Source organism: Alosa sapidissima, chromosome 1, assembly GCF_018492685.1.
Source record: "Alosa sapidissima isolate fAloSap1 chromosome 1, fAloSap1.pri, whole genome shotgun sequence".
NCBI lineage: Eukaryota > Metazoa > Chordata > Actinopteri > Clupeiformes > Clupeidae > Alosa > Alosa sapidissima.
Window position 1 is genome coordinate 25,845,113 of NC_055957.1, and position 13,940 is coordinate 25,859,052.

Here is a 13,940-nt window from a genome sequence, read left to right on the forward strand (position 1 = left end):
CCTAGAAAATCATATTTCTAGGTCGTTTTACAATAAGATATGTCAATGAGTAATAGATAAGAGGTTAAGGAATGTGTTTATGGTGAAATGAGAAAATCATTTTTCGACCCTCTCTGCATTCCAATCGCTATATCTCGAAATGGATTTCCGCAACACTAGACTCATTTCATCGTGGCATGCCCCCCCCCCATGTTTTTCTTACACAGGTTTTCTACAGGAATAGGATGTTTTGAATGGGCATTGCACTAGTACAGCAGATTAACTAAAAGACGATATACAGGGATGAACCATACCTACATTTTATTTATAACTGAGATAATATTCTCCCTATAATATGCTCCAATCAATCATCTTTCTCTTTGGTCAAAATAGACTGAACTTATTGTTTACTGATCTGAAAGTGCTAAAGGATCATTTCATATTGAGTATATTTTCAGGTAGATTTAAATTGAATTAACGTACGCTCTATTATGCACTGAGAAATGAGTTTCAGTATTTACCACTTTCAGATGTCACAAGACTTGTTGGGCTTGATGTTGGCGTTATTGTGGCAGCTACTGTTTCAGGCTGTGAGGTTGAGGGTGAAGTCAAAGTTTCTACCGTTGTTTGGGGAGCTTCAGTTGGCGTTGCCCTAAAAACTCCTAGAAAATAAAAACACAATGTTTAACTAAAATAAATACTCAACTCATGATGCCATGGAAGTGAAAGCCTTGTTGGGCTTGATGTGCAGTGAATTCTTCAATTCTCTCAAGATATATATTGCCCTGCCAATTTGAATTTAAGTGACTTTGAAATTGGATTGACTCTAGTGGACAATACTAAGCTTAGAGCACTTCAATGAAAAAATAGCCTAATCATTTGCAAATATTCACACAAAATCCTTACGTTCTGCTTTTATACTGGTTGTATTGACACCAAGAATAGAAATGCCTGGAGTATTGGAGGAAATAGCTTCTACCAGAGTGCCAGTCACATTTCCAGTGTCAGGAACAGAGTTTACATCATTAAAAATCAGTACAGAATCCACAACGACAGATCCTTGTCTGAAAAAAATGAAAGGATTTTTAGTATAAAGACACAGTAGTCTAACAACAAATGTGTTTTATTATGTATTGAGGAATAATTGTTATGTTTCACTGTACCTGAAGCCTTTGATATATGTACGATTGAAACTAGATCCAAACTTTGCAGCGTATACTGCATCTAGCTGTAAATTTGCAATTTTATGCAGGTTAATGGTGAGATTTACAGAAGATATAGCAGACATTAAAATCTACTTTTATAAGTGATCATAGTACCGCTTGGGACACTTGAGCAGCCAACTGTACAAATTCTGGTGAAGAGGCATTTTGCAGCTCTTGTGTGAATGTCTTCTCCAGCTTGAATTCCAATATGACTTCAGGCTCTGGGATGGGTGCTAGAGTAGTTGTTGTTTGGTGAACTGCAATTATTGACAAGATTGTAGGTTTACCGAAAGATAAATACTCTGTAATTCTAAGAAGATGCTGTCCTACAAAGCTAGATCCCCCATCTGTGAGGCGTCAGAAATTGACAATGCCTATAAATCATCTTAAAAATGAGAATATTTGATTATGATTCCTAGTAAGTGTTAAATGACTTTTGGCTGTACATTTTCCTGAAAAAATTCTAATTTCATATTAGACTGATATTGATTTCATTGATATGATTGATCTCAGAGAACCTCCCTGAATTTGAGTATAATTTGGAAAGGACAGATAATCGACAGATCAGCTTTCTCCAAATGTTTTCCGAGTTTTGTTTAGAGCACATTTAATTATTTTAACACAACATGTGTTGGCAAAATTAATCATGTTTACACGTTTTATGACTATAACTAACCATTTGTGAAGCTGAGTATTGTAGCATTTGTTTGTGGTACAACTGATGTTGATGACCGTACTAAGGATTTCAAGTTATGTTTACAGTGCTCAATTACGCACGACGGGAGTATGTCACAAAGGCACCAATAATAAATAAGTAAATACATAATAAATGAAAATACATATGGGATGACAAACCATTTGTTAATGCATTTGTTTGTGTCGTTACTGATGTTGATGTGATATTGGGTGGTGGTACAGGGGATGTGGTGTCATTTGTTTGTGGTGTACCTGATGATGTGGGATTTGGTGTTGATGGTACGGGGGACGTGGTGGCTTCTGAAGCAGATGATGGAGATGTAGCTGCAGGTGTAGAGGAAGCAGAGATAGAGACTGATGGTGAAGCCTGTGTTGTTATGGTTACTGATGATGAGGATGGAGATAGTGTCATAGACTGTGATGTTGAAGGAGATGGTTGAGCTGATGATGTGATGGGCACTGATGTTGATGATTGTGCTGATGTTGAGGGGGAGCCTATGGTAGAGACTGATGTTAATTCTGGGGTTGGGGTTCTGGATAAAATTAATCTTGATGTTGAAGATAACTCTGCTAAACACCCTTTTCCCCACAGTGATCAGACTGCTGAACCAGAGAATTTGAATTAAATTGAATTTATCTTTATTTATCAAACAAACTTATTTATCTATTTATTGTCATATTTTAATTGCATTTTAACCAGTCCTAGTTATGTTTTAAGCTAGACATACAAACTTTAGTGTTGGCATAATTTATTGGTCTTTTGTTGTGCACTGATTGCTGGCTCATGTGTGAAACACAATCTTGTTTTTATGTGAATCAAAAGAAATAATAATCTATCTATCTATCTATCTAAAATACTGTCAGTGATATTTTAGGAAGTTGCCATCCAAAAATAGTAGTTATTTTGTGTGGAATCAGCTGTTGCCAATGCGTGTTTCACCTTTTATGGTAACAGTTGATTCTGTTCATTAGAATTTGAAAAAAAACATTTAATTGGAAAGAAGTTTCATTTTCAATAGCAAAGTATGTGAGAAATTAATCTACCTTAGTCTTGGGCAAAAAAATGGATGCTTGTCATCAAATTATCCTGATGACACCAAGTTATGTTCAGTTCTCATGTGAACAACAGCTTACAGAGGCACAATAATGAACAAAACAAATACATATGGGATGACTAACCACTTGTGGATGTCAGTGTTGTGGCATTTGTTTCTGGCATTACTGATGTTGATATGGCATTTAGTGTTGAGATTATTTGGGATGTTGTGGCTTCTGAAGGAAATATTGAGGTTGTAGCTGCAGGTGTAGAGGAGGCAGAGATAGAGGCTGATGATGAAGCCTGTGTTGTTATGGTTACTGATGATGAGGATGGAGATAGTGTCATAGACTGTGATGTTGAAGGAGATGGTTGAGGTGATGTTGTCATGGGTACTGATGTTGATGATTGTGCTTGTGTTGAGGAGGAGTCTATGGTAAAGGTTGGCGTTAGTGCTGAAGTTGGGACGCTTTGTATTGTTGATGTTATATAAGATAATACACTCATTAAATGTATACATTCAGAGAGAGAAACACCCTGTTTTTCTGGTGAGCTGCCTTTCTAAAATGTTTTAGTTCCATCTATGAGGAATCAGCTGTTTAGAATGCATGTGTTTGACCTCATATGGGAATATTTAATTCTGGCCACTAAATTTAAGTAGAATGTTGCTGTACAAATTGCATAATGAGAGTGTGTTATAAACGAGAAAATACTATTGAAGATGAAGATAGAAATAAAACTATGCCAACCTTGGTAATAGTTTTGAAAAAAAAAAAAAACTACATTATGGAAATTCTTCTAGAGATTCCAAGTTATGTACAGTGCTAAATTATGCACAACAGGTGTTTGTAACAAAGGCACCAATAATAAACAGAAAATTATGAAATAAAAATACATATGTGATGACTGACCATTTGTGAATGTAAATGTGGTAGCATTCGTTTGTGGTGTACCTGATGATGTGGGATTTGGTGTTGATGGTACGGGGGATGTGGTGGCTCCTGAAGCAGATGTTGGAGATGTAGCTGCAGGTGTAGGGGAGGCAGAGATAGAGACTGATGATGAAGCCTGTGTTGTTATGGTTACTGATGATGAGGATGGAGATAGTGTCATAGACTGTGATGTTGAAGGAGATGGTTGAGGTGATGATGTGATGGGCACTGATGTTGATGATTGTGCTGGTGTTGAGGAGGAGTCTATGGTAGAGGTTGTCGTTAGTGCTGAAGTTGGGACGCTTTGTATTATTGATGTTATATATATGAAGATAAAACACTCAATAAATGTATACATTCAGAAAGAGAAACACCCTGTTTTTCTGGTGAGCTGCCTTTCTAAAAAGTTTGAGTTCCATGTACCGGTATGAGGAATCAGCTGTTTAGAAGCCTGTGTTTGACCTCATAATGGGAATATTTCATTCTGGCCACTCGAGTTAAGTAGAATGTGGCTGTACAAATTGCATAATGAGAGTGTGTTATAAATGAGAAAATACTATTGAAGATGAAGATAGAAAAAAAAACTATGCCAACCTTGGTTATAGTTTTGAAAAAAAAACTGTACATTATGGAAATTCTTCTAAAGATTCCAAGTTATGTACAGTGCTAAATTATGCACAACAGATGTATGTCACAAAGGCACCAATAATAAACAGAAAATTATGATATAAAAATAGATATGTGATGACTGATCATTTCTGAATGTAAATTCGTTTGTGGTGTACCTGATGATGATGTGGGATTTGTTGTTGATGGTACGGGGGATGTGGTGGCTTCTGAAGCAGATGATGGAGATGTAGCTGCAGGTGTAGAGGAAGCAGAGATAGAGACTGATGGTGAAGCCTGTGTTGTTATGGTTACTGATGATGAGGAAGGAGATGGTGTCATAGACTGTGATGTTGAAGAAGATGGTTGAGGTGATGTTGTGATGGGCACTGATGTTGATGATTGTGCTGGTGTTGAGGGGGAGCCTATGGTAGAGACTGATGTTAATTCTGGGGTTGGGGTTCTGGATAAAATTAATCTTGATGTTAAAGATAACTCTGCTAAACACATTTTTCCCCACAGTGATCATACTGCTGAACCAGAGAATGTAAATTAAATTGAATGGACTCTTTATTTATCAAACCAACTTATTTATCTATTTATTGTCATATTTTAATTGCATTTTAACCAGTCCTAGTTCTGTTTCGAGGTAGACATACAAACTTTAGTATTAGCATAATGTATTGGTCTTTTGTTGTGCACTGATTGCTGGCTGATGTGTGAAACACAATCTTGTTTTCATGTGAATCAAAAGAAAGAATAAACCATTTATCTATCTAAAATTCTATCAGTGTTATTGTAGGAAGTTGCCATCCAAACATGGTAGAGTTATTTTGTGCGGAATCAGCTGTTGGCAATGCTTGTTTCATCTTTTATGGTAACAGTTGATTCTGTTCATTAGAATTTGACAGAAAAAATAATTCCATTGAAAAGAATTTTCATTTTCAATGGCAAAGTATGTGAGAAATTAATCTACCTCTATCTTGGGCATACTTAAAAAAATGGATGCTTGTCAAATCAAATTCTCCTGAGGACACCAAGTTATGTTCAGTTCTCATGTGAACAACAGGTTACAGAGGCACAATAATGAACAAAAAAACATATGGGATGACTAACCACCTGTGGATGTCAGTGTTGTGGCATTTGTTTCTGGCATTACTGATGTTGATATGGCATTTAGTATTGAGATTATTTGGGATGTTGTGGCTACTGAAGGAAATATTGAGGTTGTAGCCGCAGGTGTAGAGGAGGCAGAGATAGAGGCTGATGATGAAGCCTGTGTTGTTATGGTTACTGATGATGAGGATGGAGATAGTGCTATAGACTTTGATGTTGAAGGAGATGGTTGAGGTGATGTTGTGATGGGCACTGATGTTGATGATTGTGCTGGTGTTGAGGGGGAGTCTATGGTAGAGGTTGTCATTAGTGCTGAAGTTGGGATTTGTATTTAAAGCATGTCTATGTCTGCATGGGAATGTATGACCAGTGCATGTAAAGAAATTGACAATAAAAGCCGACTTGACTTGACTCGACTTGACTTGACTATCTATCTATCTATCTATCTATCTAAAATACTGTCAGTGATATTTTAGGAAGTTGCCATCCAAAAATAGTAGTTATTTTGTGTGGAATCAGCTGTTGCCAATGCGTGTTTCACCATTCATGGTAACAGTTGATTCTGTTCATTAGAATTTGACAGAAAAAATAATTTCATTGAAAAGAAGTTTCATTTTCAATGGCAAAGTATAAGAAATTAATCTACCTCAATCTTGGGCATACTTAAAAAAACATGGATGCTTGTCAAATCAAATTCTCCTGAGGACACCAAGTTATGTTCCGTTCTCATGTGAACATCAGGTTACAGAGGCACAATAATGAACAAAACAAATACATATGGGATGACTAACCACTTGTGGATGTCAGTGTTGTGGCATTTGTTTCTGGCATTACTGATGTTGATATGGCATTTAGTACTGAGATTATTTGGGATGTTGTGGCTCCTGAAGGAAATATTGAGGTTGTAGCTGCAGGTGTAGAGGAGGCAGAGATAGAGGCTGATGAAGCCTGTGTTGTTATGGTTACTGATGATGAGGATGGAGATAGTGTCATAGACTGTGATGTTGAAGGAGATGGTTGAGGTGATGTTGTCATGGGTACTGATATTGATGATTGTGCTTGTGTTGAGGAGGAGTCTATGGTAGAGGTTGTCGTTAGTGCTGAAGTTGGGACGCTTTGTACAGTATTATTGATGTTATATAAGATAATACACTCAAGAAATGTATACATTCAGAAAGAGAAACACCCTGTTTTACTGGTGAGCTACCTTTCTAACATGTTTGAGTTCCATCTATGAGGAATCAGCTGTTTAGAATGCATGTGTTTGACCTCATATGGGAATATTTCATTCTGGCCACTAGATTTAAGTAGAATGTTGCTGTACAAATTGCATAATGAAAGTGTGTTATAAATGAGAAAATACTATTGAAGATGAAGATAGAAATAAAACTATGCCAACCTTGGTAATAGTTTTGAAAAAAAAAACTGTACATTATGGAAATTCTTCTAAAGATTCCAAGTTATATACAGTGCTAAATTATGCACAACAGGTGTTTGTCACAAAGGCACCAATAATAAACAGAAAATTATGAAATAAAAATAGATATGTGATGACTGACCATTTGTGAATGTAAATGTTGTAGCATTCGTTTGTGGTGTACCTGATGATGTGGGATTTGGTGTTGATGGTACGGGGGACGTGGTGGCTTCTGAAGCAGATGATGGAGATGTAGCTGCAGGTGTAGAGGAAGCAGAGATAGAGACTGATGGTGAAGCCTGTGTTGTTATGGTTACTGATGATGAGGATGGAGATAGTGTCATAGACTGTGATGTTGAAGGAGATGGTTGAGCTGATGTTGTCATGGGCTCTGATGTTGATGATTGTGCTGGTGTTGAGGGGGAGCCTATGGTAGATAGTGTTGTCAGTGCTGCTGTTGGAATACTTTCATGCACTTTAAAAATGTATACATATTCAGAAAGAGAGACACCCTTTTCCTATTAACATCGTTATGTGGGGTGTGCCATCACGAAATGAGTCCAGTTTGACAACATTGGATGTTTATTGGATATTCATAATCCACAGACCTTAGGGTTTAAAACAAGGGGTCATTTGTTTAATTCTGTTTAACCAACCCAGAGATATTGTCCAAAATGTGAAGGCTATCCTCATCTAAGCAAAAAAAAAAAAAAAGTTTTGAGAAAATCAGCTTTAAAGTTTGTGAAGTGTAAAGGAGTGCACCTTCTAAATGCTCGATTCACGCAGGCGGTAAAACTTGTAAGGCATTCTTATAACTTGTGAGGTAACCTTTAATGTTCGATCAACTTCTGAAGACGACAATGACAAAATCGCCTACTGCTTAATGCATAGTCTAATGTTTTTAAATAGGCCGCCAACTTCCAAACAAATTGAATCGGACCAATTGGCTGCAATCTCCGTGAGGAATCTGGTCAGCAACAACTGTTTAGATGGCTGTTATAGATGGCTGTATCAGACCAAAAACGTTCCTGTTCTCATGTGCAGCAAGCATAATAAGTATAAGTATATATATTCTTTTGATCCCGTGATCAAAAGGGAAATTTGGTCTCTGCATTTATCCCAATCCGTGAATTAGTGAAACACACTCAGCACACAGTGAACACACAGTGAGGTGAAGCACACACTAATCCCAGTGCAGTGAGCTGCCTGCAACAACAGCGGCGCTCGGGGAGCAGTAAGGGGTTAGATCCCTTGCACTTCAGCCGTGCCTACTGGTCGGGGTTCCAACTGGCAACCATCCGGTTACAAGTCCGAAGCACTAACCAGTAGTCCACGGCATCCCCTAACTGAACAACTGAGCATCTGAACGAGGAAGAAAAACGTCAACTTTATGAAACATGTAATGCACAGCCTGCACATTTGGCCTAGAAAATCATATTTCTAGGTCGTTTAACAATAAGACATGTCAATGAATAATAGATAAGAGGTTAAGGAATGTGTTTATGGTGAAATGAGAAAATCATTTTTCGACCCTCTCTGCATTCCAATCACTATATATCGAATTGAATTTCCGCAACACTAGACTCATTTCATCGTGGCATGCCCCATGTTTTTCTTACACAGGTTTTCTACAGGAATAGGATGTTTTGAATGGGCATTGCACCATTGCAGCAGATTAACGAAAAGACGATATACAGGGATGAACCATACCTACATTTTATTTATAACTGAGATAATATTCTCTCTATAATATGCTCCAATCAATCATCTTTCTCTTTGGTCAAAATGGACTGACCTTATTGTTTACTGATCTGAAAGTGCTAAAGGATCATTTCATATTGAGTATATTTTCAGGTAGATTTAAATTGAATTAACGTACGCTCTATTATGCACTGAGAAATGAGTTTCAGTATTTACCACTTTCAGATGTCACAAGACTTGTTGGGCTTGATGTTGGTGTTATTGTGGCAGCTATTGTTTCAGGCTGTGAGGTTGAGGCTGAAGTCAAAGTTTCTACCGTTGTTTGGGGAGCTTCAGTTGGCGTTGCCCTAAAAACTCCTAGAAAATAAAAACAAAATGTTTAACTAAAATAAATACTCAACTCATGATGCCATGGAAGTCTTGATGTGCAGTGAATTCTTCAATTCTCTCAAGATATATATTGCCCTTTCAATTTGAATTTAAGTGACTTTGAAATTGGATTGACTCTAATGGACAATACTAAGCTTAGAGCACTTCAAACAGTGAAAAAATAGCCTAATAATTTGCAAATCTTCACACAAAATCCTTACGTTCTGCTATTATACTGGTTGTATTGACACCGAGGCTAGAAATGCCTGCAGTATTGGAGGAAATAGCTTCTACCAGAGTGCCAGTCACATTTCCAGTGTCAGGAACAGAGTTTACATCATTAAAAATCAGTACAGAATCCACAACGACAGATCCTTGTCTGAAAAAAATGAAAGGATTTTTAGTATAAAGACACAGTAGTCTAACAACAAATGTGTTTTATTATGTATTGAGGAATAATTGTTATGTTTCACTGTACCTGAAGCCTTTGATAAATGTACGATTGAAACTAGATCCAAACTTTGCAGCGTATACTGCATCTAGCTGTAAATTTGCAATTTTATGCAGGTTAATGGTGAGATTTACTGAAGATATAGCAGACATTAAATCTACTTTTAGAAGTGATCATAGTACCGCTTGGGACACTTGAGCAGCCAACTGTACAAATTCTGGTGAAGAGGCATTTTGCAGCTCTCGTGTGAATGTCTTCTCCAGCTTGAATTCCAATATGACTTCAGGCTCTGGAATGGGTGCTGGAGTAGTTGTTGTTTGGTGAACTGCAATTATTGACAAGATTGTAGGTATACCGAAAGATAAGTACTCTGTAATTCTAAGAAGATGCTGCCTACAAAGCTAGATCCCCCATCTGTGAGGCGTCAGAAATTGACAATGCCTATAAATCATCTTAAAAATGAGAATATTTGATTATGATTACTAGTAGGTGTTAAATGGCTTTTGGCTGTACATTTTCCTGAAAAAATTCTAATTTCATATTATATTGATATTGATTTCATTGATATGATTGATCTCAGAGAACCTCCCTGAATTTGAGTATAATTTGGAAAGGACAGATAATCGACAGATCAGGTTTCTCCAAATGTTTTCCAAGTTTTGTTTAGAGCACATTTAATTATTTTAACACAACATGTATTGGCAAAATGAATCATGTTTACACGTTTTATGACTATGACTAACCATTTGTGAAGCTGAGTATTGTAGCATTTGTTTGTGGTACAACTGATGTTGATGACCGTACTAAGGATTTCAAGTTATGTTTACAGTGCTCAATTACGCACAACGGGAGTATGTCACAAAGGCACCAATAATAAATAAGTAAATACATAATAAATGAAAATACATATGTGATGACTAACCATTTGTTAATGCATTTGTTTGTGTCGTTACTGATGTTGATGTGATATTGGGTGGTGGTACAGGGGATGTGGTGTCATTTGTTTGTGGTGTACCTAATGATGATGTGGGATTTGGTGTTGATGGTACGGGGGATGTGGTGGCTTCTGAAGCAGATGATGGAGATGTAGCTGCAGGTGTAGACGTAGCAGAGATAGAGACTGATGGTGAAGCCTGTGTTGTTATGGTTACTGATGATGAGGATGGAGATAGTGTCATAGACTGTGATGTTGAAGAAGATGGTTGAGGTGATGTTGTGATGGGCACTGATGTTGATGATTGTGCTGGTGTTGAGGGGGAGCCTATGGTAGAGACTGATGTTAATTCTGGGGTTGGGGTTCTGGATACAATTAATCTTGATGTTGAAGATAACTCTACTAAACACATTTTTCCCCACAGTGATCATACTGCTGAACCAGAGAATGTAAATTAAATTGAATGGACTCTTTATTTATCAAATGAACTTATTTATCTATTTATTGTCATATTTTAATTGCATTTTAACCAGTCCTAGGTCTGTTTCGAGGTAGACATACAAACTTTAGTATTAGCATAATGTATTGGTCTTTTGTTGTGCACTGATTGCTGGCTGATGTGTGAAACACAATCTTGTTTTCATGTGAATCAAAAGAAAGAATAAACCATTTATCTATCTAAAATTCTATCAGTGTTATTGTAGGAAGTTGCCATCTAAACATGGTAGAGTTATTTTGTGCGGAATCAGCTGTTGGCAATGCTTGTTTCATCTTTTATGGTAACAGTTGATTCTGTTCATTAGAATTTGACAGAAAAAAATAATTCCATTGAAAAGAATTTTCATTTTCAATGGCAAAGTATGTGAGAAATTAATCTACCTCTATCTTGGGCATACTTAAAAAAATGGATGCTTGTCAAATCAAATTCTCCCGAGGACACCAAGTTATTTTCAGTTCTCATGTGAACAACAGGTTACAGAGGCACAATAATGAACAAAAAAACATATGGGATGACTAACCACTTGTGGATGTCAGTGTTGTGGCATTTGTTTCTGGCATTACTTATGTTGAAATGGCATTTAGTGTTGAGATTATTTGGGATGTTGTGGCTTCTGAAGGAAATATTGAGGTTGTAGCTGCAGGTGTAGAGGAGGCAGAGATAGAGGCTGATGATGAAGCCTGTGTTGTTATGGTTACTGATGATGAGGATGGAGATAGTGTCATAGACTGTGATGTTGAAGGAGATGGTTGAGGTGATGTTGTCATGGGTACTGATATTGATGATTGTGCTTGTGTTGAGGAGGAGTCTATGGTAGAGGTTGTCGTTAGTGCTGAAGTTGGGACGCTTTGTACAGTATTATTGATGTTATATAAGATAATACACTCAAGAAATGTATACATTCAGAAAGAGAAACACCCTGTTTTACTGGTGAGCTACCTTTCTAACATGTTTGAGTTCCATCTATGAGGAATCAGCTGTTTAGAATGCATGTGTTTGACCTCATATGGGAATATTTCATTCTGGCCACTAGATTTAAGTAGAATGTTGCTGTACAAATTGCATAATGAAAGTGTGTTATAAATGAGAAAATACTATTGAAGATGAAGATAGAAATAAAACTATGCCAACCTTGGTAATAGTTTTGAAAAAAAAAACTGTACATTATGGAAATTCTTCTAAAGATTCCAAGTTATATACAGTGCTAAATTATGCACAACAGGTGTTTGTCACAAAGGCACCAATAATAAACAGAAAATTATGAAATAAAAATAGATATGTGATGACTGACCATTTGTGAATGTAAATGTTGTAGCATTCGTTTGTGGTGTACCTGATGATGTGGGATTTGGTGTTGATGGTACGGGGGACGTGGTGGCTTCTGAAGCAGATGATGGAGATGTAGCTGCAGGTGTAGAGGAAGCAGAGATAGAGACTGATGGTGAAGCCTGTGTTGTTATGGTTACTGATGATGAGGATGGAGATAGTGTCATAGACTGTGATGTTGAAGGAGATGGTTGAGCTGATGTTGTCATGGGCTCTGATGTTGATGATTGTGCTGGTGTTGAGGGGGAGCCTATGGTAGATAGTGTTGTCAGTGCTGCTGTTGGAATACTTTCATGCACTTTAAAAATGTATACATATTCAGAAAGAGAGACACCCTTTTCCTATTAACATCGTTATGTGGGGTGTGCCATCACGAAATGAGTCCAGTTTGACAACATTGGATGTTTATTGGATATTCATAATCCACAGACCTTAGGGTTTAAAACAAGGGGTCATTTGTTTAATTCTGTTTAACCAACCCAGAGATATTGTCCAAAATGTGAAGGCTATCCTCATCTAAGCAAAAAAAAAAAAAAAGTTTTGAGAAAATCAGCTTTAAAGTTTGTGAAGTGTAAAGGAGTGCACCTTCTAAATGCTCGATTCACGCAGGCGGTAAAACTTGTAAGGCATTCTTATAACTTGTGAGGTAACCTTTAATGTTCGATCAACTTCTGAAGACGACAATGACAAAATCGCCTACTGCTTAATGCATAGTCTAATGTTTTTAAATAGGCCGCCAACTTCCAAACAAATTGAATCGGACCAATTGGCTGCAATCTCCGTGAGGAATCTGGTCAGCAACAACTGTTTAGATGGCTGTTATAGATGGCTGTATCAGACCAAAGAGAACAAAAACTTTCCTGTTCTCATGTGCAGCAAGCATAATAAGTATAAGTATAAGTATATATATTCTTTTGATCCCGTGATCAAAAGGGAAATTTGGTCTCTGCATTTATCCCAATCCGTGAATTAGTGAAACACACTCAGCACACAGTGAACACACAGTGAGGTGAAGCACACACTAATCCCAGCGCAGTGAGCTGCCTGCAACAACAGCGGCGCTCGGGGAGCAGTAAGGGGTTAGATCCCTTGCACTTCAGCCGTGCCTACTGGTCGGGGTTCCAACTGGCAACCATCCGGTTACAAGTCCGAAGCACTAACCAGTAGTCCATGGCATCCCCTAACTGAACAACTGAGCATCTGAACGAGGAAGAAAAACGTCAACTTTATGAAACATGTAATGCACAGCCTGCACATTTGGCCTAGAAAATCATATTTCTAGGTCGTTTAACAATAAGACATGTCAATGAATAATAGATAAGAGGTTAAGGAATGTGTTTATGGTGAAATGAGAAAATCATTTTTCGACCCTCTATGCATTCCAATCGCTATATCTCGAAATGGATTTCCGCAACACTAGACTCATTTCGTCGTGGCATGCCCCATGTTTTTCTTACACAGGTTTTCTACAGGAATAGGATGTTTTGAATGGGCATTGCACTAGTACAGCAGATTAACTAAAAGACGATATACAGGGATGAACCATACCTACATTTTATTTATAACTGAGATAATATTCTCCCTATAATATGCTCCAATCAATCATCTTTCTCTTTGGTCAAAATAGACTGAACTTATTGTTTACTGATCTGAAAGTGCTAAAGGATCATTTC

The 13,940-nt window shown here is 37.3% G+C and overlaps 1 protein-coding gene across 1 annotated transcript in view; it reads right to left on the reverse strand.

The window, feature by feature from the left end:
* Positions 1–13,940, reverse strand: part of LOC121724658 (mucin-2-like) — a 54,863-nt gene that overhangs the window by 40,165 nt on the left and 758 nt on the right. The window contains exons 4-19 of the mRNA XM_042111377.1: positions 12,233–12,517; positions 10,524–10,598; positions 9,691–9,833; positions 9,536–9,600; positions 9,279–9,436; positions 8,905–9,045; positions 7,172–7,414; positions 4,634–4,879; positions 3,828–3,941; positions 3,060–3,347; positions 2,157–2,375; positions 2,040–2,093; positions 1,299–1,441; positions 1,143–1,207; positions 886–1,043; positions 501–641 (exon numbers count right to left, since the gene is read on the reverse strand). Of these exons, the coding sequence (XP_041967311.1) occupies positions 501–641; positions 886–1,043; positions 1,143–1,207; positions 1,299–1,441; positions 2,040–2,093; positions 2,157–2,375; positions 3,060–3,347; positions 3,828–3,941; positions 4,634–4,879; positions 7,172–7,414; positions 8,905–9,045; positions 9,279–9,436; positions 9,536–9,600; positions 9,691–9,833; positions 10,524–10,598; positions 12,233–12,476 (2,497 nt within the window). The 5' untranslated portion in view covers positions 12,477–12,517. The remainder of the gene's footprint in view (positions 1–500; positions 642–885; positions 1,044–1,142; positions 1,208–1,298; positions 1,442–2,039; positions 2,094–2,156; positions 2,376–3,059; positions 3,348–3,827; positions 3,942–4,633; positions 4,880–7,171; positions 7,415–8,904; positions 9,046–9,278; positions 9,437–9,535; positions 9,601–9,690; positions 9,834–10,523; positions 10,599–12,232; positions 12,518–13,940) is intronic.